Raw genomic sequence first — 21,455 nt, 5'->3', positions numbered from 1 at the left:
ATTAAGTTAACAAACTTGAGCTATGCTAATTAAGCAAGACAAAAAGAAGGAAGATACAAATTACATTTCCTTTGTTCCAACAACAGTGAACATCTTGCTGGCACTAAACACATGTACTTTCAGGCTGGTGGCCCTTACGCGGGCTTGGTCTCTACCTGAAAGTTCTTTCCTCTGCTTCTCTGCCCTTTAAGTTTCAATTCACCCCAGCTTTCTGTCTGGAGACATCACTCATCATTACAGTTCAAATGCATTTGGCTCTAGAAAGTCTCCCTGGGCAGAGTAAATAATTAAATTAGAAATCAACAAAAGTAAATAAGAAAATGGGAAATTTCAAACTCTTTGGAAATGAAACAGTATATTTTTAAATAAGTCACAGTGCAAAAAAAAAAAGAACCCACAAGGTAACATATATGTTGAATAAAGAAAAATCAAAATTAATGAGTTGTAACAAAAGCAGTGCTTAGAGATTTATAGCTTTAAATACCTATATCAGGAAAAAAGAAAAAGTCTCAATAACATAAACTTCCTCAAGAAACTAGAAAAGGAAAAGCAAACAAAATTCAAAGTAAGCAAAGATTAGAGCAGAAATCAATAGACCTACGACAAAGAAAGAAATTGAATGAATCTTTCTACCGGAGTTCCCGTCGTGGCTCAGTGGTTAACGAATCCAACTAGGAACCATGAGATTGCAGGTTCAATCCCTGGCCTCGCTCAGTGGGTTAAGGATCCGGTGTTGCTGGGAGCTGTGGTGTAGGTTGCAGACACGGCTCAGATCCCACGTTGCTGTGGCTCTGGTGTAGGCCGGTGGCTACAGCTCCGATTAGACCCCTAGCCTGGGAACCTCCATATGCCATAGAAAATACAAAAAAAGAATCTTTCTACCAAGAAAAGCCCGGGCCCAGAATTCTTCATGGGTAAATTTTATCAAATATTTAAAGTAGAAATAATGCGAATCCTTCACAAACTCTTTCAGAAAATAGAAGGAACCACTTTTAAAGTCATTCTATGATACTGGTATTACCCTGATATCAAAGCCATATAAAAAAAAACTATACACACAAGAAAACTACAGACCAATATCCTTCATGAATATAAATGCAGAACCCTAAACAAAGTATTATTAGCAAACCAAACCCAGCAACATAAAAGAATTAAACACAATGAACAAGTGGAATTTACCCCAGGAATGCAGGATTGTTTTAACCCAGTGGAACTTCTTTAAAAAATAATAAAACGAACTTATTTACAAAACAGAAACAGACTCATAGACTTCAAAAACAAACCTGTGGTTACCAAAGGGGAAGCAGGCGGGGTTGGGAGCTTGGGAATAGCATGTGCACACTGTGGTATATGGAATGGATGGTCAGTGGGGACCTGCTGTATATAACACAGAGAAATCTGCTTAATATTCTGTGATAAACCTCTATGGGAATAGAGATGTGTATATTACAACTCAATCCCTTTGCTGTACAGCAGAAATTAATTCAATATTGTAAGTCAACTATATACTTCAATAAAACTTTTTAAAATGGAAACAAAAATCTTCCTTCTAATTCCCCAGCCTCTCATACAAAGTCCTAGAACTCAGCAAGTGTCATTTAATCTAGAGGATGCTGTGTTGGCACCCCCCCAGATCCTTCTAGAGGTGTGGAACACTCCTTCCTCCAGCTGCCAGTATTATCTGCTGAAGGCTCACAGCTGCATCCCTCCCTTGGAGTTGCACTTGACTGAAGGAAAATGCTTCATCCAGGGTTATGCCCTCATCTCCAGGGACAGCCTGCATCCAATGACCGGCTGACTCCAAAGTCCAACCCCCTTGCTACGACTGCGGACTTCTCTAAAAGGCCATCTCAGCTTCAGAGCTCCCTGGGACATTGGCTAAGGCCACGGTTGCAACTGTATGTATGACTGTTAAATTTGTGCAGTGTCCTGGTTCTCCGGCTCCCTCACAAGTGTTGATGATTCCCTGGTAAGCCTCCAAATGCAAATCTCAGATTCAGTACCTGAATCTGAGATTTGCAACATGAGGAAACTAGCCAGGCTCCTCAATTTTCCAGTCTGTTGCACCCGCTCCACATGACCATCAAACCCTTACTGTGTTGGTTGTTTTTTTGTTTGTTTGTTTGTTTTCCCCTCAGTAGAGACCCTCTGCAAGAACCAAGCCTGATCTTCAGTCCAGGTCCAGAATCAGTAAATGCCCCCAGCAAACAAAATGGCCATTCACTCGCCTCAGGAGAGCCCCCTCCTCTCTGGGATTCCTATTCACCTAGTCCTTGCTGCTTTCACAGCTCTCACATGTCTTTAAACATGTGATCTTTGTAATTTATCCCTATTTTTCTGATTGTGGCAGGGAGAGTGTTGGACTGCCAGGACCTACTATATCCTATCTAGAAGTGGAAGTCTCTAGATTTTCAAAATTTCAAATAATACTATTAACTTTTTTCTAACTGAATTGTAGGCAGAAATTACTCAAATATTTTAAAACTTGATTAAATTATGTATGATCTAATATATAATCAAATTTAATAAAATATTTAATGCACTCTTAAAAAGTATATGTATTCTCACTGTTGGATGCAATGCCTCTTATAGTTCACGGGATCAGGGCTTGTTATTTGTTTTGTTCAAATCTGTATCCTTACTGATTTTTGTCTACTCGATTTTTGAAATATAGTAAAATTTCCTATCACTGTGGTAAACTCAGTTCTCCTTGTAATTCTCTCCATATTTGCTTTATAATTTTTGAACTGTTATTTGATACATAATATTTAGAATTGTTACAACTTCCTGGTGAATTGAAACTTTTGAAACTTTAATGATTTTCTTTATCTCTGGTAATGACTTTGCTTCCACTTTTACTAATATTAACACAGCTATACCATCCTGCTTAGTTTTAAATCTGTCTCTCTCCTATAGTTCATGATTTATTTAGATGTTGAAGCTCTTGTACTAGCTGATGAATAGTGAATACTGACAAATTATTTCTCCCACAGAACTATAGTCCCAGACACTATGAATATATGGTTGAACTAACATTTATACCATTTTTATCAATTACATAATAAAACAAAGTATCAAGTATCCAACTAAGTTACACAATTCAGAAACATTAAATATTAGATGTCTGATCAGTTCATCAGTAGAAACCCTCTTTTGTTTTGGTTGGAAAGACAAGCAAAAAAAAAAATCACACTTCAAAAATATTGGTTAATAAACAACTTCTGGTAAGTATGACAAAAAATTACAAGGCCTTCAGAAATGTTATAATTAAGAAATGTTTTGGCTACAAAATATCTCTACCTTTAAAAAGTTTACTAAATAAAAGGACCTCTTCTATACATCATACACAAGTTAAAGGCAAGATTTTTGTGTGTGTGCATGTCTTCTTAGTGCCCCACCAAGGCACACGGTGGTTCCCAGGCCAGGGATCGAGTCAGAGCTGCAGCCGCTGGCCTACACCGCAGCCACAGCAATGCCAGATCTGAGCCGCATCTGCGACCTATACTACAGCTCATGGCAACGCCAGATCCTTAACCCACTGAGCAAGGCCAGGGATGGAACCTGCATCCTCATGGATGCCAGTCAGATTCATTTCACTGAGCCATGATGGGAACTCCAGTAAAGGCAAGATTTTACTAAAAATATTCTGTAGCTTCCTCCCATTCTGTCTTCAGGCCCTCCCCTCTAAAGCTGCATGCCAAGTGTAAACATTGAATTAATTGTAAGACTTTTTTGTCTGAAGACATTACACACACATGCTTCTGTATGGTGTATAACTCACATGAACTTGCACCCAGAGATGTGTAACTTATTGCAAAATGGAGGTTTTCGTAATAGCACAAAATGAGATTTATAGGAAGACATTAATCACCATCAGTCTTGGTAAGAATCCAACAAAATCACTTGTTGCACAAACCTAACAAGTGTACTGGTACACCTGTGAGGTGGTAAACATAAAGAAGTAGACAAATAACCATCTAGCTCCTACTTGCCGTGTTCAAGATGACTGAATAAACCACATATGGTTTATGGTGCTGTTCATAAGTCCTAGGATTTTAATTCTACATGATACTAAAAATATACAAGTAGTGTGCTGAGTATTTTGGTACCTAATCTCTCAATTTCTTAAATATTGTTTCTGGCATGGGAACAGTAGTAAGCCAAACACAGAGGTTGCAATTCTGTCAAGCTTGTGGCTTTTCAGTGTTCCTATGGAGGCTTCATTAGACTTGTCATTCTATTAAGCCTACACATTGACTAGTAGGTACAATAAGTTAAATCCTGTCTCAAGTTCCACCTCCAAGGCAACAGCATCAGGCAGCCAAGTTTTATTGAATGCAACAGCTGTTTCTATGACCACTGGAGTCTTTGAAGCGCAGTCGCATTTTAGAACGATATTTCTCCAAGTACAAAAGTTGCTTGCTGTTAAAAGCTCCGCGCCGCTTTTGTCTTATAAACTGTACTGCCTCTTCATTTTTCATTCCACCTTCAATTAATGCCAGGGCAACAAGCACTGGAGTTCTCCCAAGGCCTGCAACACAGTGAACAGCAATGCAGCAACCTGGTTCTTCACGAAATTTAACATTTACAAGACTTAACCAGTCATCAACGATCTGGTTAGACGGTGATGAACCATCATCAAAGGGCCAATCCAGAACCTGGATGCCTTCTTTCTCCACAAGAGCAGTGTCGTAAGTTGCTTCACATACTCTTACTATTGTGGTAACTCCGTATTTCTTAAGATCCTCTATAAACCTGTTTAAGGTTGCACTGGTTGGATTGTGTGTAATAAGAAATCTCATGTTCCTGTATGTGACTTCAACAGGGGCTGGGCGGTTCAGTGGAGCCATGTTAATTTCGTTAAAAAAACATCCGATAGGATTACAGGGGGAAAAAAACTTTAACTTTTGAATGGAGAAATGTAAAGAAACTGAAGTCTACTCCAATATGCCCCACTCGAAATTCTCAATGCCTTGGATATGAAGTTGGGAGTAAGAGGAAGTGAAATGACCCTCTTATCAAGAAGCCATCCTTCAGTTCAGTAATTCTGAGTCAATGGAAAGGAAGAGCACCGAGGTTTACCCCATCCAGGTCGGAATTCTTGCAAAATGCTCTGATTTCAATCCCACACGTCTGTGTCCAGGAGGAGCGCTCCTATGGGGGCTTCCTGGTGGAGTAGTAATGAATTTCTACAGTTCACTTGCCCTCATAAAGGTCGTGCTGTGCCTGGCAGTAGTCTCCGGGGCCCTTCAAAAACTCCATAAATGCGTGACCAAGAACACCACAGGAAGGATTTAGTTTACTCATTAAAGACTGTGGCCTAATCATACAGCCGGTCCCGCGGCGGCGACACAGGCGACAGCGGGGGCGTCGGCTGCAGAAGAGAAAGCAGTAGTGGTCGTTGCGGGGCGGCGGCGGCGGCGGGACACAGAGCTCCGCGGCGCTCGGCCTCGAGAGAGCCAATGGGCGCGTGCCCAGGAGCTCTTGCGTCACAAGCCCTCCCTTTTATAGGCGGCGTGACGTGCGCGCCTCTTCACCAATCGCGGCGGGGCGGGTCAAGAACCTACGCGCTTAAGCATAAGGCCCGCCCCCCCCCCACCGACGTCACCACGGCCGCCGCGGGAGAGAGAAGGTAGGTGTTGGGAGAAGGGCGGAAGCTTAAGCGTCCTCGCCTCCCGGGCTCACTCTAGAAAGCAAAAAAGAGACTGAAGCCGGACCCTGGGGTGGAGAGGGTCGGGGACGAAGCCTGGAAGAGGGTGGACCAAGACGGGCGGGGAGGGCAGGTAGTGGAAGAGGAATCTCGTCGTTTGACTCTGTTGTATCTTCTTCCATTGGCTTCATGTTTTAATTATGTCATAATGCTAGGCTTTTTTTTTTTTTTTTTTTTTAATCCAGTCTTACAAGCTTTGTCTTTTAAACGGAAGAACTTAGTACATAAACTTTTTTTTTACAATATTTTGTTTTACATTACAATACTGTTATTACTATCGTTGCATTTGTTTTTGTTCTTTTTGCCGTTTGACGTATTTGTTTTTTTTTATTATTCTTTTAAAAATTTCTTTTGGATTTAGGTTTTTCCTCCCCTAAATCAGTATTTTCCTCCGCTGTTTCATTAGTTTGTACTTGTGGTTAAAACTTCTTAGCAGTGGAGTTCCTGTAGTGGCTCAGTGGTTTAACGAATCCAACTAGGAACCATGAGATTGCGAGTTCAATCCCTGGCCTTGCTCAGTGGGTTAAGGATCCAGTGTTGCCCTGACCTGTGGTGTAGGTTGCAGACGCAGCTCAGATACCGCGTTGCTGTGGCCCTGGCTTAGGCTCTGATTAGACCCCTACCCTGGGAACCTCCAAATGCCGCTCAGGAGCAGCCCTAGAAGAGCCCAAAAGACAAAAAAAAAAAAAAAAAAAAATTCTCAGCAGTAATTACATTTTAGACACTGTTCTAAATCTAAATGGCTTTACATAACATTTGCTACAACCCAGTGAATTAGATATTAGTATTTTTATTGTTCTGATTTTTTTTTTAAAGTTTCTTAAAAAACCCTGGGCACAGAAAAGTTATTTGCCCAAGGTCACATAGCTAGTAAATGACAAGGCTGAGATTTGAATCCTGGAATTCTGGCTCTAGAGTCTCATTCTCCCTATTATATACCTTATTTCTATTTTTTTAGTATGTGGCTTAGAAAAAAATCAAACATTCAAAATCTTTTCCCACCTCTTGAAGGAACTCAACATGCTTTAACTATTAACATTGTCAAACATTTTTTGACCCCACAAGTTACACTGTTTGTAAAATTCAGTGTTTACATTTGTCCAATGTGTCATCAGTGTATTTGTTATTTCTTCTTGTAGCTCAACCCTTCTAAGATTATTCTTCTTTATGTAAGAGCATCTTTTGAAGGTTTTTTTAGCTTCCAGTATATGATTAACTTAGATAAATATTTTATATAACCTTGAATATATGCATTCTCTATCGAAAAAAATACATGTTGGGAGAAATTTGGGGTTTTTCTTTGGGCTTTTTAAATAAGCTTTTTTTTAAAAAAATGGCTTTTATTTTTTCCATTATATCTGGTTTACAGCGTTCTGTCAATTTTCTACTGTACAGCAAAGTGACCCAGTCACACATACATACATACGTTCTTTCTTCACATTATCCTCCATCATGCGCCATCATAAGTCACTTCATATAGTTCCCGGTGCTATACAGCAGGATCTCATTACTAATAAGCATTTTTTTCTAAAATTCTTTTGTTTTCATTTCTAATAGTCTTGCTGAGTACACAATTCTACTTTGACATTTATTTTTGCAGCCTTTTGAAGATATTTCTTGTCCTCAGTTTTACTCTGTATTAGCTTTAGAATTTTATAAAATGTCTAGGCTTTGTTTCTTTACCTATGTATGGCCATAATGATAAAGCCCTATTTCTTCCTACTTTCCTCTTCCTGCCTCCCTTCCCTCTTTGCCCTTCTTCCTTCATTTCTTCAATAACTTGGTCTACTACATGGACAAGAGCAAGGTAGTTGTCTCTGCAGTAGGTGGGGATGCAAAAGATATTGGAGTCTGGTGGAGCGGGTGCGGAAGACATTCAAGCAAGGGTGGGGGTAGGCGTAGCAGCCTAGTGTGGGCTGTCAGAGCCTAAGCAGGATGCAGAGGACATATGCATAGGGGAACAGCAGTGGTGATCAGAGATTGCATAAAGGTTTATCCAGTAATACATTGAGAATAATGGCAGTTAGACTTCTGTCAGACAGGAGTTACAAATACGGAAAGGGGAAAAGGAACAGTGAGCTGTAGGATTTGTGGTTGGAATTGGTTGTATCAGTGTGCACTTAGCATTCCATTATATAGATATAGAAATATAGATGTGTGTGAGAGAGAGAGGGAGAATGAATGAATTCCTCAGCTTCATCTACCAAGAGCAGAGAGGGCCTGAAGCAATGACATCCCAATAGCAATGAGAACAACTAGCATTTAGATCATGGTTTCTTACTACCATTCTCCATTAAAAGGAACCAAGTCTCCTTGGGGAAAGGCCGACTGCAGAGGTAGGGCAGAAAAAACATGAGAGGCTGGGAACATCTTGTTATGATAGAAAGTTATGGAAGTGTTCAGAAAACGATAGGAATATGACAAAAGAACACAGACCAAAAAGAGCACATACCAGAGGAGGCTAAAGAGACCTGACAACTAGTGAAATGCGTTATCCCGAATGGGATCTTGGAATAGCAAAAGGACGTTAAGGAAAAACTAGTGAAATCTGAATAAAGTGAATTTAATTAATGATGAAGTATCAATGTTGATTCCTTAGTTATGACTAATGTATCATAGAAATTGAAGATATTAACAATGGAGAGAATTGGGGGAGGAGTATACAAAGAACTCCCTAAAACCATTCTGAGATTTTTTTTTAAATTATTTAAAGCAAAACAAAAAAACATAGAAGCCAGCTTAAGGGCTCCTACTGGTCATGATTTTATATCAGTAATAGAATGGGTTGTTAGTCACTGAATAAAATAAAAATCCTTAAGTCTATACTGATATAAATAAATAAACAGAAGCAAACACTTTGCCTTATAGTAGAATGCCAGATAATAAATGTAGCGACAATGGTCGAATTAGAAAAATCTGTATTTATCAGTCATCATTATAATTATGCATTTAGCAAAGAAACATCAATAGATGCTAAAAACTAGTGGTGAAATAAAGGAATAGGATATTTACTTACTTTGAAAAGTACCTGCCACAAAATACCAGTTAGTTACTAAAGAAGGAAAAGAAGTGATAGTGGTAAACCTGGCAGGCATCACTTAATCAAATGATCAAAGTTAACATGACAGTATTGGGACAAACTAAACTGGATACCACCTGATAGAATGGAGTGCCAGGAACATAGTATCACATCTGTGATATTTCTGATAAAAAAATTCATTACTAGGATTTTAGCATGAGGAAAAAATCAAATCCAGTGGAAGGAATGAAAATTTCAAAAGTGTCAGCCAGGAAAGTCAAGTAACAGCTGAGGACTGCTCCAGGTTAAAGAAAATGAGGAAATAATGGCAGGTCAGTGTTATACACAGTCATAGATTAGATCATTTTGCTTACAAGGACATGACTGGGACAGCTGGCAAATTTTAATTGAGTCTTTAGATTGTATGGTAATAACGACTCAATGTTAACTTTCCGATTTTGGTGGTTATATTTGGTTTTATGAGAATATTCTTATTTGTAAGGTAAAATGCTCTAAAGTATTCAGAAGTGATAGGACATAGGTTAGCAACTGGCTCTTAGTTCTGGTGATGGATGGAATGATATTTTTACCATTCTTGAATCTTCCTTGTAGGTTTGAAATTATTTCAAAAATTTTATCCCTAGCATTAATTTAAAGGACTTAGGTCTAGGTAGTTAGCTGATGCCTGCTTCTCTTAATTCTTGCTCCCACTTTGTGTTTGCTTCTAGAGACTTCTTTTTTTGCAGTTTTACATTTTTAAAAGATTTTTAAAATATTTTAGCAAGGCTTCTTAGGTATTTCATACCTAAGATTTTAAAAATATTTTAGCAAAGCTTGTTAGGTATTAGGTTCTTCCCCCCAGAATTTTAGGGTATGGCAGACTAGCAGTTGCCTACTACGATCCATTTTCCCCATATTTAGTACTAGCATTCACTGGGTATTTTACTTGACACATGGCCACCAAGCTGGAGACTTCATTTCCCAAACTCCTTTGCAGCACAGTGTGGCCATGTGATTAAATTGTAGCCAATGAGACATGGACAGAAATAATGGTACCACTTCCAGGTTATACTCCTTAAAACAACATGCATAGTTGCTCTCCTGGCTTTTTTTCCCTACTTGCTAGTTAGGAGTTGGTAACTGAAGCAGCTGCCTTAACCCAGCAGTGGAAACCACAGAAGCTAGTAGAGCCACCCTTGTATTTTGGACTACCTATTTCTAGATTATTTCTTGAGAGAAAATTGCAGTTCTCTCTTGGTTAAGCTATTACTATTTGATCTCTGCTAAAGCTTTTTTTTTTTTTTTTTGGCCACACCTGCAACATGCAGAAATTCCCAGGTCAGGGATCAAACCTGCGCCACAGCAGTGACAACACTGGATCCTTAACTGATAGCCCCCAGGGAACTCCCTGTTAAAGCACTATTCTAATAAAATATAAATGAAAGGACTGGAGTGCCACCTGATACTCAAAAGCAAAATAAAACACTTCTGGTGCTGGCCAAGATGATTTCTCTCTGATTATAACTGAACAGAATATAAAAAGCAACTACCTGAGGACTCTGAAAAGTAAACAGTAACAGGGGGATTGTTTAAGTCAAAACCTGAAGAATGACTAGCACAGTGATGAATCTGCTGGTGAACTGATTCCTCTTCTGGTTTGATCTGAGGTCAATCTAATATCCAGAACTACACAGAGAGCATAAACTCAAGGGAAATCCCCTCTTTCTAGCCAGAGAAGCAGGAAAAGGGTCCCCTCTGAGCTGACTATAAAGGAAAAACCCTTCCCCCCTTTGTCCTCCTCCCTGGTATGCCCCAAGACTACATGCAGGGAGTTCCTGTTGAGGCTCACTGGGTTAAAGACCTGACATCTCCGTGAGGATTCAGTTTGATCCCTGAGCTCGCTCAGTGGCTTAAAGATCCAGCATTGCCGCAGACTGTGGTGTGGGCTGCAGATGCAGCTTAGATCCCCCATTGCTGTGGCTGTGGTGTAGGCTGGCAGCTGCAGCTCTGATTTGATCCCTAGCTTGGGAACTTCCATATGCTGCAGATGTGGCCCTAAAAAACACAAAACAAAACAAAAAAACATTCTCCAGGGGATTTTAACAAGGTAGTGTAAATAGTTACCTGAGTTTCTTGGGATACCTCAAAAGAAAGCCGTCTCATTACAAGACAGGACCCAAACATTCCTCAACCTCCTGGTTGAATATGGTTATAATACCGTCTTAACTGTTAATGAATTCCAGCAAACTACCAAGTACTCTGAGAGGGATGAATTGTTTATCAACCTGAAAAATTATCTATCTACACTAGTGGATTATGAAATTAGTTTTGTTCAGTCTAATCAGAATTTTTTAACGAAATAAAATAAAAATTATCATAATGCCATTGCAGGGAATTCCCTGGTGGTTAAGGATCTGGCAGGCATTGTTGCTCTGGCTCACGTTGCTGCTATGGTGTGGATTGGATCCCTGGCCCAGGAACTTTGGCATGCCAGAGGTGTGGCAAAAAAAAAAAAAAAAAAAAATGCATTGCAAATGGATGGAGTAACAGCCCTGTAAAACTTCTCAATTGTATGTGTGGGCACAGGTTCTGTGCTTCAATATGAAATGTGTTGCTTTTACTGAGTATTACTCCAAAACTTTTGAAAAATACTGGAGTATGTGGTTTCTAACAGCATTCCAACTCTGATCTCACTATTTTTATGAAGAGTCAAAGAGGAAGGCAAAAATAAACATAGTTCTCTAGAACTGAAAGGACATTTTCAAGAGTAAAGTCCTTCACTTTCCTCACATTTTTTTCTATTTTTTTATTTATAATGATTTTTATTTTTTCCATTATAACTTGTTTACAGTGTTCTGTCAATTTTCTACTATACAGCAAGGTGACCCATACATGTATGCATTCTTTTTTCTAACATTATTGTGCTCCATCATAAGTGACTAGACATAGTTCCCAGTGCTATACAGCAGGATCTCATTGCTTATCCATTCCTAAGGCAGTAGTTCACATCTATTAACCCCAAATTCCCAGTCCATCCCACTCCCTCCTCCTCCCCCTTGGCAGCCACAAATCTGTTCTCCAAGTCCATGATTTTCTTTTCTGTGGAAAAGTTCATTTGTGCCAGATACTAGATTCCAGATATAAGTGATATCATATGCTACTTGTCTTTCTCTTTCTGACTTACTTCACTTAGTATGAGAGTTTAGTTCCATCCATGTTGCTGCAAATGGCATTATTTTGTTCTTTTTCTATGGCTGAGTAGTATTCCATTGTGTATATATACCACATCTTCTTAATCCAGTCACCTGTCAATGGACATTTAGGTTGTTTCCATGTCTTGGCTGTTGTGAATAGTGCCACAATGAACATGTGGGTGCGTGTGTCTTTTTCAGGGAAAGTTTTTCTGGATATATGCCCAAGAGTGGGATTGCTGGGTCATATGGTAGTTCTATGTATAGTTTTCTTTCTTTCTTTTTTTTTTTTTTGTCTTTTTGCCAATTCTTGGGCTGCTCCTGCAGCATATGGAGGTTCCCAGGCTAGGGGTCTAATCAGAGCTGTAGCTGCTGGCCTACGCCAGAGCCACAGCAACTCAGGATCAGAGCCACGTCTGCAACCTACACCACAGCTCATGGCAACGATGGATCCTTAACCCACTGAGCAAGGCCAGGGATCAAACCTGAAACCTCATGGTTCCTAGTCGGATTCGTTAACCACTGAGCCATGACGGGAACTCCAAGTTTCCTAAGTTACCTCCATACTGTTTTCCATGGTGGTTGTACCAATTTACATTCCCACCAACAGTGCAGGAGGGTTCCCATTTCTCCACACCCTCTCCAGCATTTGTTATTTGTGGACTTACTAATGATGGCCATTCTGACTGGTGTGAGGTGATAGCTCATGGTAGTTTTGATTTGCATTTCTCTAATAATCAGTGATGTTGAACATTTTTTCATGTGCTCATTGGCCATCTATATATCTTCTTTGGAGAACTATCTATTCAGGTCTTTTGCCCATTTTCCACTGGGTTGTTGGCTTTTTTGCTGTTGAATTGTATAAGTTGTTTGTATATTTTAGAGATTAAGCCCTTCCCTGTTGCATCATTTGAAACTAGTTTCTCCCATTCTGTAAGTTGTCTTTTTGGGTTTTTTATGGTTTCCTTTGCTGTGCAAAAGCTTGTCAGTTTGATTAGGCCCCATTGGTTTATTTTTGCTTTTATTTCTGTTGCCTTGGGAGACTGACCTGAGAAAACATTCATAAGGTTGATATCACAGAATGTTTTGCCTATGTTCTCTTCTAGGAGTTTGATGGTGTCTGGTCTTATATTTAAGTCTTTCAGCCATTTTGAGTTTATTTTCGTGCATGGTGTGAGGGTGTGTTCTAATTTCATTGATTTACATGCAGCTGCCCAGTTTTCCCAGCAATACTTGCTGAAAAGATTGTCTTTTCCCCATTTTATGTTCTTGCCTCCTTTGTCAAAAAAATTAATTGACCATAGGTGTCTTAGTTTATTTCTGGGTTCTCTATTCTGTTCCATTGGTCTGTATGTCTGTTTTGGTACCAGTACCACACCGTCTTGATGACTGTGGCTTTGTAATATTGCCTGAAGTCTGGTAGCGTTATGCCTCCTGCTTGTTTTTTGCTTCCTCAGGATTGCTTTGGCAAGTTCTGGGTCTTTTGTTCCACATAAATTTTTGGATTGTTTGTTCTAGTTCTGTGAAAAATGTCATGGGTAATTTGATAGGGATTGCATTGAATCTATAGATTGCTTTGGGTAGTATGGCCATTTTTACAATATTAATTTTTCCAACCCAGGAGTATGGGATATCTTTCCATTTCTTTGAATCCTCTTTAATTTCCTTGATCAATGTTTTATAGTTCTCAGTATACAAATCTTTTATCTCCTTGGTCAGGTGTATTCCGAGGTATTTGATTTTTTGGGATGCAATTTTAAAAGGTATTGTATTTTTGTATTCCTTTTCCAATATTTCATTGTTAGTATACAGAAATGTGACTGATTTCTGAATGTTAATCTTATATCCTGCTACTTTGCTTAATTTTTTGATCAGTTCAGGTAGTTTTTGGGTTGAGTCCTTAGGGTTTTCTATATATACCTTTTATTTCCTTTGTCTGATTGCTGTGACTTTCCTCACTTTTGATAGCTTGCGCTTATAATAACATTGAAGGAAAGCCATCTAGAGCAGGAGTTCTTAACTTGTGGTCCAAGAAGTATAGGGAACCTCTAACTGCATGCAAAATGTTATATATGAAAATGCACATATTTTTAGGAAAGAGTCTATATTTTTCATCAGATTCTCAAGAGTCAACAACTTATCTAAAACATTAAAAACCACTGAAATTGGGATAAGCTAGCTTGGAAGTGCCATAGTTCCAGAAATGATAGAACTTGATGACAGCAATTCAAATACATTTAGAAAAAGACATTCTAATTGAGTCTGGCCTACTAACAGGGCTGGACTAAAATGATATGAGAAAATCAATGAAAAAGATACCAAATTATGAAGACATGCTCAAAAAAAAAGATGTTGCATTCTTTATTGTAGGAGATCAGCTGTTTTAATGAAGGACTATAATAAAATTTAATTCTTAAAAATTTTTTTTTTTAAATCATGTTTTATAACCTAACTCACATAACCGTATCTCCAACTTGTCTTCAATAGACAGGATCCCAGGGCCTTGACGTCAGTTGCCATGACCCCTTGTCACTCGACATCTAGCTATTTCCTGTTGATCCTTAAAAATTCAGATTAGGCCTCATCGCTTCCAAAAGCTTTCCCTGTCCCTGTCAGGCTATCCTGACTGCAAGGACCCCAGCTTTCTCTTCCATAAGAAGCAGTGCACACTGCTATTAGATTACCTTGTTGTACAAAGATTTTCCAGTCACATCTGCCTTCTGCACTACACAATGAGTGCTCCAAAGGCAGGAAGGGACTGACGAGGTCTTAACCTCCAGGTCCCTGGCCTGGTGCTTGGCACACAGTCCAACTCAGTATCTCTACCCATGGTAGTAAATAATAATAAGTTCAGTTACTACAGCGAACGTGTCTACTACATTCAGTCTTTCACCTAGGCATATCAAAATTGCCTAAAGACTTTTTTCTTTAATAAAGCAGTCTACATTTAAAAAATATATTAATGCAACAATATTTTAGTAACTTACTATGTATTAAAGACAGAACTACTCCAAGGGTATGACAGGAATGGATTTCAAGTAAGTTGAGCAGTCCCAGGGAATGGCTGTTGTTTTAAATATTGGTTGGTGATGATTGGACTTTCTGCTTGGAGGGGACTTCTGAGGAAATGGAAGGAAGTGGCAGTGTAGGAAGCATGGGGGAAGTGTTCTAGAAAGTACCAGTCAGCAGAGATCATACTTAGTTCCATAGTAAAAGAGAACATTGACAACAAAATTTGCTCAATATCAATTTGAGTAAGTATTTTTCCCTTAACTATTCAGGGCTCAAAACCTTCCTATTTTATATTTGGAGTAGGGAAAAACAATGTTTTGGATGTCTCTCCATATAGACTTTTCCCCATTTTCTGGGAAAGATGTGGCAGACAGAAAGCAGAGAGTCTAAAAGGGACTTTCTTCCCGGGTTTTATATTTCAGAATCTGGACCTCACTCTGTGAATGGTTTCACCTGAGGTGGCAGGGCAGGGCAGGGAGAGGAAAGACAAGGGGTGAAGATGAAAAAAGTTTGGATTGGGAACACATAGCCTTAATTGAAAATCCTTAATGGGAAGCCATTCTCTTGCACAGCAGTACTGCTTAAAATGGATGCAAGAGAAGCAATGAGAGAAGAAGGTGGACCTTGCCAGGCCCCCCTTCCAGCACACACTTATCCCGACAATATCATGGTGCAGAAATGGCTATATGGCAAGATTGCTGGTTGGAAGATCCCCAAGGGAACAATACCCCCCAAGGTCCCAACAAGTCCCAGGTGTGTCATCAACTAGACAGACAACATGCTCAGACCACGTGAGGCAAATAGCTTAACCTATCTATGGTTGGTTCACACATACTGTCCTCTGGAAAAATCTAGGGCTGGGGGAGCGGTGATAAAATTTACCATTATGATTTGTTGTGCACAAGCACGTAGAAGGTACATATTATGACACTATTCATTACAGGTGAGGAAAACATAAGTTTCTTACACAGCAGCACACAGGGCTGGGTCAGCAGCACCCCCTCAGCCAGAATCCCTTGCCTAGCAGCTGCAGGGTTGCGGTGGGGGAGGAACAGGAGGAAGACAGAAGGGGAGACCCCATCAATGTGAATTCAATCCACATCTGAAAGCACCAAAATGGTACAATATATTTCGTTTCCTCTAAAGTGCAAATATGTCGTTTCACCATCCCCGCTAAACAGTTTAAAAAGAAAAACTTTCCCCAGGAAACGCAGGCCCAAACTTTGGTTTTATAGAAAGAGCCGGGAGCCATGCATGTACTTGTTCAAGGGCCACAGGTTGCTCTCGCCCACATTGGAGGTGCGCCTCTGGCACTGCCTGCAGCGCCGATACTTCTCGCACTGGTCCAGGAGGAAGAGCTTGTCCGAAGCCCTGTGGAGAGACAGGAAAAACCGTCCTTGGCCAGCATCCCCTGAATCCTTGCTGGAGGCCTAGCCTGCAAGCTAGTGCAGAGGAAGGGATACGCAAGAAAAGGAATAGCCGGTGCCCACCCTCCGGAGCACAGGCCCACCTGTGTTTGCCCAGCCACTGTATCTCCCCTCCACGCTGCTACCTGTGGCGCACCCCGGCCTCGCCTCTCCTGCTTCTGCTTCACCTTGTTACCCAGTGAGTAAAGTGCTCTGGATGGTGCCTTGACAACAGTTTGACCCCAGCCCTCTCCCCACACCCACCTAAACCTTCAGAGAACACAGGACTCGACCACGGTCACATAGCCTTCAGCGAAGAGACAGCAAAGCCTCTATCTGCTGCTTTGTCAACGTGGATGTGCCTTTACCTGTCCCACTTCCAGGAGACAGCATTTGAGGGAGATCAAGCTATCAAGCTGCTGGTTAACAGTTAACATTCCCAGCAGAGAGTGAGGAGTAGACTTGCAGTGAAAAGTCCCACGGGGCCAGGGGCCTCTGGAGAGTTAAGGGCAGTTGAGGAAGTGGAGATGAAGAGAAAGAGGATGAAAGCAGCTAGTAGCAGGGACGAAGGGCTGGCAGTGACTGGCTTTCTACGTCAATGATCTTTCTTGATCATGCAGGACAGTTCCTTATGTGTTGCCCTATGCTATCAAAATTTCTACATGGGGACTTCCAATGTGACTCAGCGGTTAGGAACCCGACTAGTATCCATGAGGACATGGTTCCATCTCTGGCCTCACTCAGTGGGTTAAGGATCCAGCTTTGCCTTGAGCTGTGGTGTAGGTCACAGATGTGGCTTGGATCCCACTTTGCTGTGGCTGTGGTGTAGGCCAGCTCTGATTAGACCCCTAGCCTAGGAACTTCCATATGCCTCAGGTGTGGCCCTGAAGGGACAAAAAAAAATTTTTCTACTTGGGTGGAACTCTGCAAAGAAGAGTATCAATGACAGCCTTCAAAGGAAAAAGGACAGCCTTGCAGGGGAAGACCTACCTGGCTTGCCTGGGCAGTGGGGCGGAGTGTCAAGAGCTAACTGCACACGTGACCCTTGGTTTTACTTTTGTTTTGTTTATTACACCAACCAATTCCTCCTTCCTACCTGCTGTCCACTTGAGTCCCTGCCTACAACTTGGCCCAGGTCTTCAGGGGAAAGGTCTGCTCTGCCATGTCTGTGGAGCAGCTGGGTTATCCTGCCTCTCAAGGCAATGTCACATCACTTGCCAAGGTTTCCTCCAAAATCCAACTAAAATCTCCCTGGTGCTAGTCTCAGTGCCTTTAACCTGCTTTCCCACAACATCGAAAAAATGGTTTGAAATGCCCAACTTCCCTTTACCTTCCTCTCCTCTAGGCCAAACAACCCCACTTCTCCCTGGGAACCTATTTTCCCTGTCATCCCTCACACTTTCATTGTCAAAATATGGGTTCTACCTGTTAGAAAGGCAGGTGAGAACAGCCTTAAAATGTAGAAAGAGTTACAGATCAAGATCCATTGTAGCAATTTTTTCTGTGATAGTAATTAATTGATAATTGGCCATTTAAATATTTTGGTATACTCATGTTTTAATAAATAGGCTTGGTCAGTTTCTTCAAGTTTTTACCATTCTATTAAATCATACCTTACATCTGTAAAGCATTTCACTTTTTTTAAGTGTAATACTTTTCTGTCTCTATTTGATTCTCAAAACTCCTATGTTAGCCAAGCCAGGCAAATATTTACTTTCCCCATCTTACAAATAAGAAAAAGATTAGCTGCCTCTCCAAAGTTAATGTTAATTCTCAAAAACATCTAGATTCCCTAGTTCTATTATTTTATATATTTATTTGCTTTTTAGGGCTGCACCCATAGCATATGGAAGTTCTCAGGCTAGGGGTCAAATCAGAGCTGCAGCTGCCAGCCTACACCATGGTTCACAGCAACACCGAATCCTTAACCCCCCGAGCAAGGCCAGGAATCAAACCCACATACTCATGGATACTAGTCGTGTTTGTTAACTGCTGAGCTATGATGGGAACTCCTAGGTTCCCCAATTCTAAATGGTAAATAGCAGCTGGGGAGAGTGAACAGGGATATGATAGTACATTTCGGGAAGATGTTCTTGGGTATCTCACTTTTCCAACTGCCAATCTTACCCTCAGCCCCTGCCTCTGCTCTTAGGTGACCATTCCCGAAGCCTTAGATGTGTTGAGATGGAAATGATCTCTTCCATTTCCAACTAGCTATTCCCAAAGAGAATTCCTACCCCCTCCACCCGCTCCAGGCCTCCCTTGCTGCCACAAAACAAAGTTACTACATGAGGCAAAGATTAGGTCAGAGATGGCAAACATAACATACAATGCAGCATTCTCATCTCACAGCCACAACAGACATGTGTAGCATATCATAGCAGTATTTCCCACCGAACCCAGAATTCTTTTCTCCACCAAGTTCTCTAGGCAGCCAACACTAATAAACTAAATTTGACACTTAAAACCCGTCTGCCATCTAAGGATTAGAGGGGACTAAAGAGATCGGGGATTTTCTTCACGAACAAAACTTCAGGTACGACTTTACCGCTCAAAAGCCTTTTCCTCCAAGTCCCGCTGCTTCTTCATCACAGCACTTCTTTCCCAGTCGTCCTGCAAGCTTTGATTGATTCTGTTCACTCGCTCCAGCTCAGCATTTCTGTCTGCTAAGTGCCTAGAGAGAACAGAACAGTCTAATTCCATTCATAATACTGGGAAGGGTGTGCACCAACCTTAAGAGCCCCTTAAGAGTATAAAAGAGCTTCTTTTATGCTAAATTAAAGAGAAGGGTGTTCTTCACTACTCTTTGAAATAGACCAAGAGGCATGAACACTGTAAAAACAGAGTGAGACTCCTAGCAAATAATTTATGCATCTAGGACCTTTCATCTTCAATCCTGGCTTAAATTAACATTATTAAAACCTTTTTTCAACTAACAAATACAGCTTAAAACCATCGATTTCCTTTGAGGCTAATTAAACTAATCTGAAGATTCATCTCAAATGGATTTCCTGTATTTTGTTTCTTTCCTTTAGTCCAGCCTTTCAGCTGTCAGTTATCAGCCACCAGTTCCTAGAGGCATTTTACAAGACTAAGTAGATGGCATGCAAAGGAATGGTTAGAAGGTGAAACATAATGACGAGGCAAAAGAAAATGAAATCCAGAAAATATCTAACATCAAGAAGGTTTTAAAAATGTATTTGTTAAAGCTCACATCATCAAAGATATATGACTGCAGTATAATATCTCCAAATACAGTGTCACAGCATTTCCAGTGTCAAGTGTTTCTATTACTGGTCTCCAGACACACAGCCACTGCTGTTGTGAATCACCTTGAACCTGGTTCGATTTAAATGTGTCTACTTCTTGTCAAACTGAAACTCTTATACTCAATTCTTATTAAGCTCTAGAAGGCACTTCACTGACTGTCACCCTTGATTTAGTTTGCCTGCCCTGAAGAGCTCTGTGTTACAGGTACCAACCACCACTAGGTGTCAGACCTGCCGATGAGAAAACCACAACTTGCAAAGACACATGTACTCCGATGTTCATTGCAGCACTACTTACACTAGCCAAAACATGGAAACAACCTAAATGTCCATCGACAGAGGAGTGGATCAAGAAGAGGTGGTACACATACACAATGGAATATTACTCAGCCATTAAAAAGAACGAAATACCGGCATTTTTAGCAACATGGATGGACCTAGAAATTACCACGCTAAGTGAAGTCAGCCATACAATGAGACACCAACATCAAATGCTTTCACTGACATGAGGAATCTGAAAAAAGGACAGACCGAACTTCTTTGCAGAACAGATGCTGACTCACAGACATTGAAAAACATGGTCTCCAGAGGAGACAGTTTGGGGGGTGGGGGATGTGCTTGGGCTGTGGAATGGAAATCCTGTGAAATCAGATTGTTATGATCATTATACAACTACAGATGTGATAAATTCATTTGAGTAATTTTAAACAACCTGTAATGTGGTTAGTGGTGATTCATTTATTCTAAAATAGCATGGCCAGGAGTTCCCATCTTGGCTCAGTGGAAATGAATCTGACTAGCATCCATGGGGATGCAGGTTCGATCCCTGGCCTCATTCAGCAGGTTAAGGATCCAGCATTGCTGTGAGCTGTGGTGTAGGCCAGCAGCTACAGCTCTAATTCGACCCCTAGCCTGGGAACCTCCATGTGCCTTGGGTGTGGCCCTAAAAAGACAATTAAAATTAAATTAAAATTTAAAAATTATGATTAAAAAATAAGCATTGATTCAACAGCTATTGTGTGGTCATTATAAAGATTAAATGAGATAATATATAGAAAGTGCCAATACCTATCACAATGGGAGCTCAATGACTGAATGGTACCTATTATATTTTCTTCATAACCTTGTTTTTATCTTTTCAATTTTTTTTAATTGTAGTAAAAACAAATCATGTAACACAAAATTAACCATCTTAACCATTTCTTGGTGTACAGATATATAGTATTAAATATATTCCCACTATTTTGTGACCAATATCTTGAACCCTTTTCACCTTGCAAAACTAAAACTCTAAATCCATTAAAGGACAACTCCCCCTAATCCCTGTCAACCACCATTGTACTTTATTTCTATGCATTAGACTAATCTAAATACTTTATATAAATGAAGTCATACAGTTTTTTGACAGGGTTATTTCACTTAACATAATGTCCTCGAGGTTTATCTAAGTTGTAGCCTATATCAGAACTATCTTTCTTTTAAGGTCGAGTAATATTCCACTGTATGTGTATACCACGTTTTGTTTATCCATTCATCTGTGGTTGGACATTTGGGTGGCTGCCATTCCTTGGCTATCGGGAATAATGTTGCTATAAACGTAAATGGCAAATACCTCTTATAAATCCTGCTTTTGACTCTTTTATTATTGAATCATGTGGTAATTCTACTTTTAATTTTTAAGGAACCATCACTGTTTTCCATAGTGGTTATACCAATTTGCATTTCCACCAACATCATTCAGTGTTCCTATTTTCCCACATCCTTTCCAACACTTATTATTTTCTGTGGGTTTTTCTTTCTTTCTTTCTTTTTACGGCTGCCCCTGTGACCTATGGAGGTACCCAGGCT

At 40.3% G+C, this 21,455-nt stretch overlaps 3 protein-coding genes across 11 annotated transcripts in view; 1 reads left to right on the top strand and 2 right to left on the bottom strand.

The window, feature by feature from the left end:
- Nucleotides 1-2,699, top strand: part of ME3 (malic enzyme 3) — a 291,238-nt gene extending 288,539 nt beyond the window's left edge. For all 3 annotated transcript variants that reach the window (XM_047752811.1, XM_047752810.1, XM_047752812.1), the window contains exon 15: nt 1,562-2,699. In XM_047752811.1, coding sequence (XP_047608767.1) covers nt 1,562-1,798 — 237 coding nt within the window. In that variant the 3' untranslated portion in view covers nt 1,799-2,699. The remainder of the gene's footprint in view (nt 1-1,561) is intronic.
- Nucleotides 2,700-4,246: 1,547 nt separating this feature from the next.
- On the bottom strand, nt 4,247-5,849 carry LOC125111043 (protein tyrosine phosphatase type IVA 1-like). The gene has a single exon (XM_047752817.1). The coding sequence runs from the start codon at nt 4,848-4,850 to the stop codon at nt 4,329-4,331; it is 522 nt and encodes a 173-aa protein (XP_047608773.1). The 5' UTR covers nt 4,851-5,849; the 3' UTR covers nt 4,247-4,328.
- Nucleotides 5,850-16,035: 10,186 nt separating this feature from the next.
- CCDC81 (coiled-coil domain containing 81) overlaps nt 16,036-21,455 on the bottom strand; it is a 57,884-nt gene continuing 52,464 nt past the window's right edge. For all 7 annotated transcript variants that reach the window (XM_047752805.1, XM_047752804.1, XM_047752803.1 and 4 more), the window contains 2 exons: nt 18,887-19,012; nt 16,036-16,303 (listed from right to left, as the gene is read on the bottom strand). In XM_047752805.1, the coding sequence (XP_047608761.1) occupies nt 16,162-16,303; nt 18,887-19,012 (268 nt within the window). In that variant the 3' untranslated portion in view covers nt 16,036-16,161. The remainder of the gene's footprint in view (nt 16,304-18,886; nt 19,013-21,455) is intronic.

The sequence above is a fragment of the Phacochoerus africanus genome, chromosome 11 (assembly GCF_016906955.1).
Source record: "Phacochoerus africanus isolate WHEZ1 chromosome 11, ROS_Pafr_v1, whole genome shotgun sequence".
Lineage (NCBI taxonomy): Eukaryota > Metazoa > Chordata > Mammalia > Artiodactyla > Suidae > Phacochoerus > Phacochoerus africanus.
Note: the sequence above shows the minus strand (reverse complement) of the source record. Positions and strands in the feature narration are given on the sequence as shown.

What these genes read in the sequence shown, in the direction of transcription:
- LOC125111043 (XM_047752817.1), bottom strand. Translation starts at nt 4,850, where the DNA reads ATGGCTCCACTGAACCGCCCAGCCCCTGTTGAAGTCACATACAGGAAC.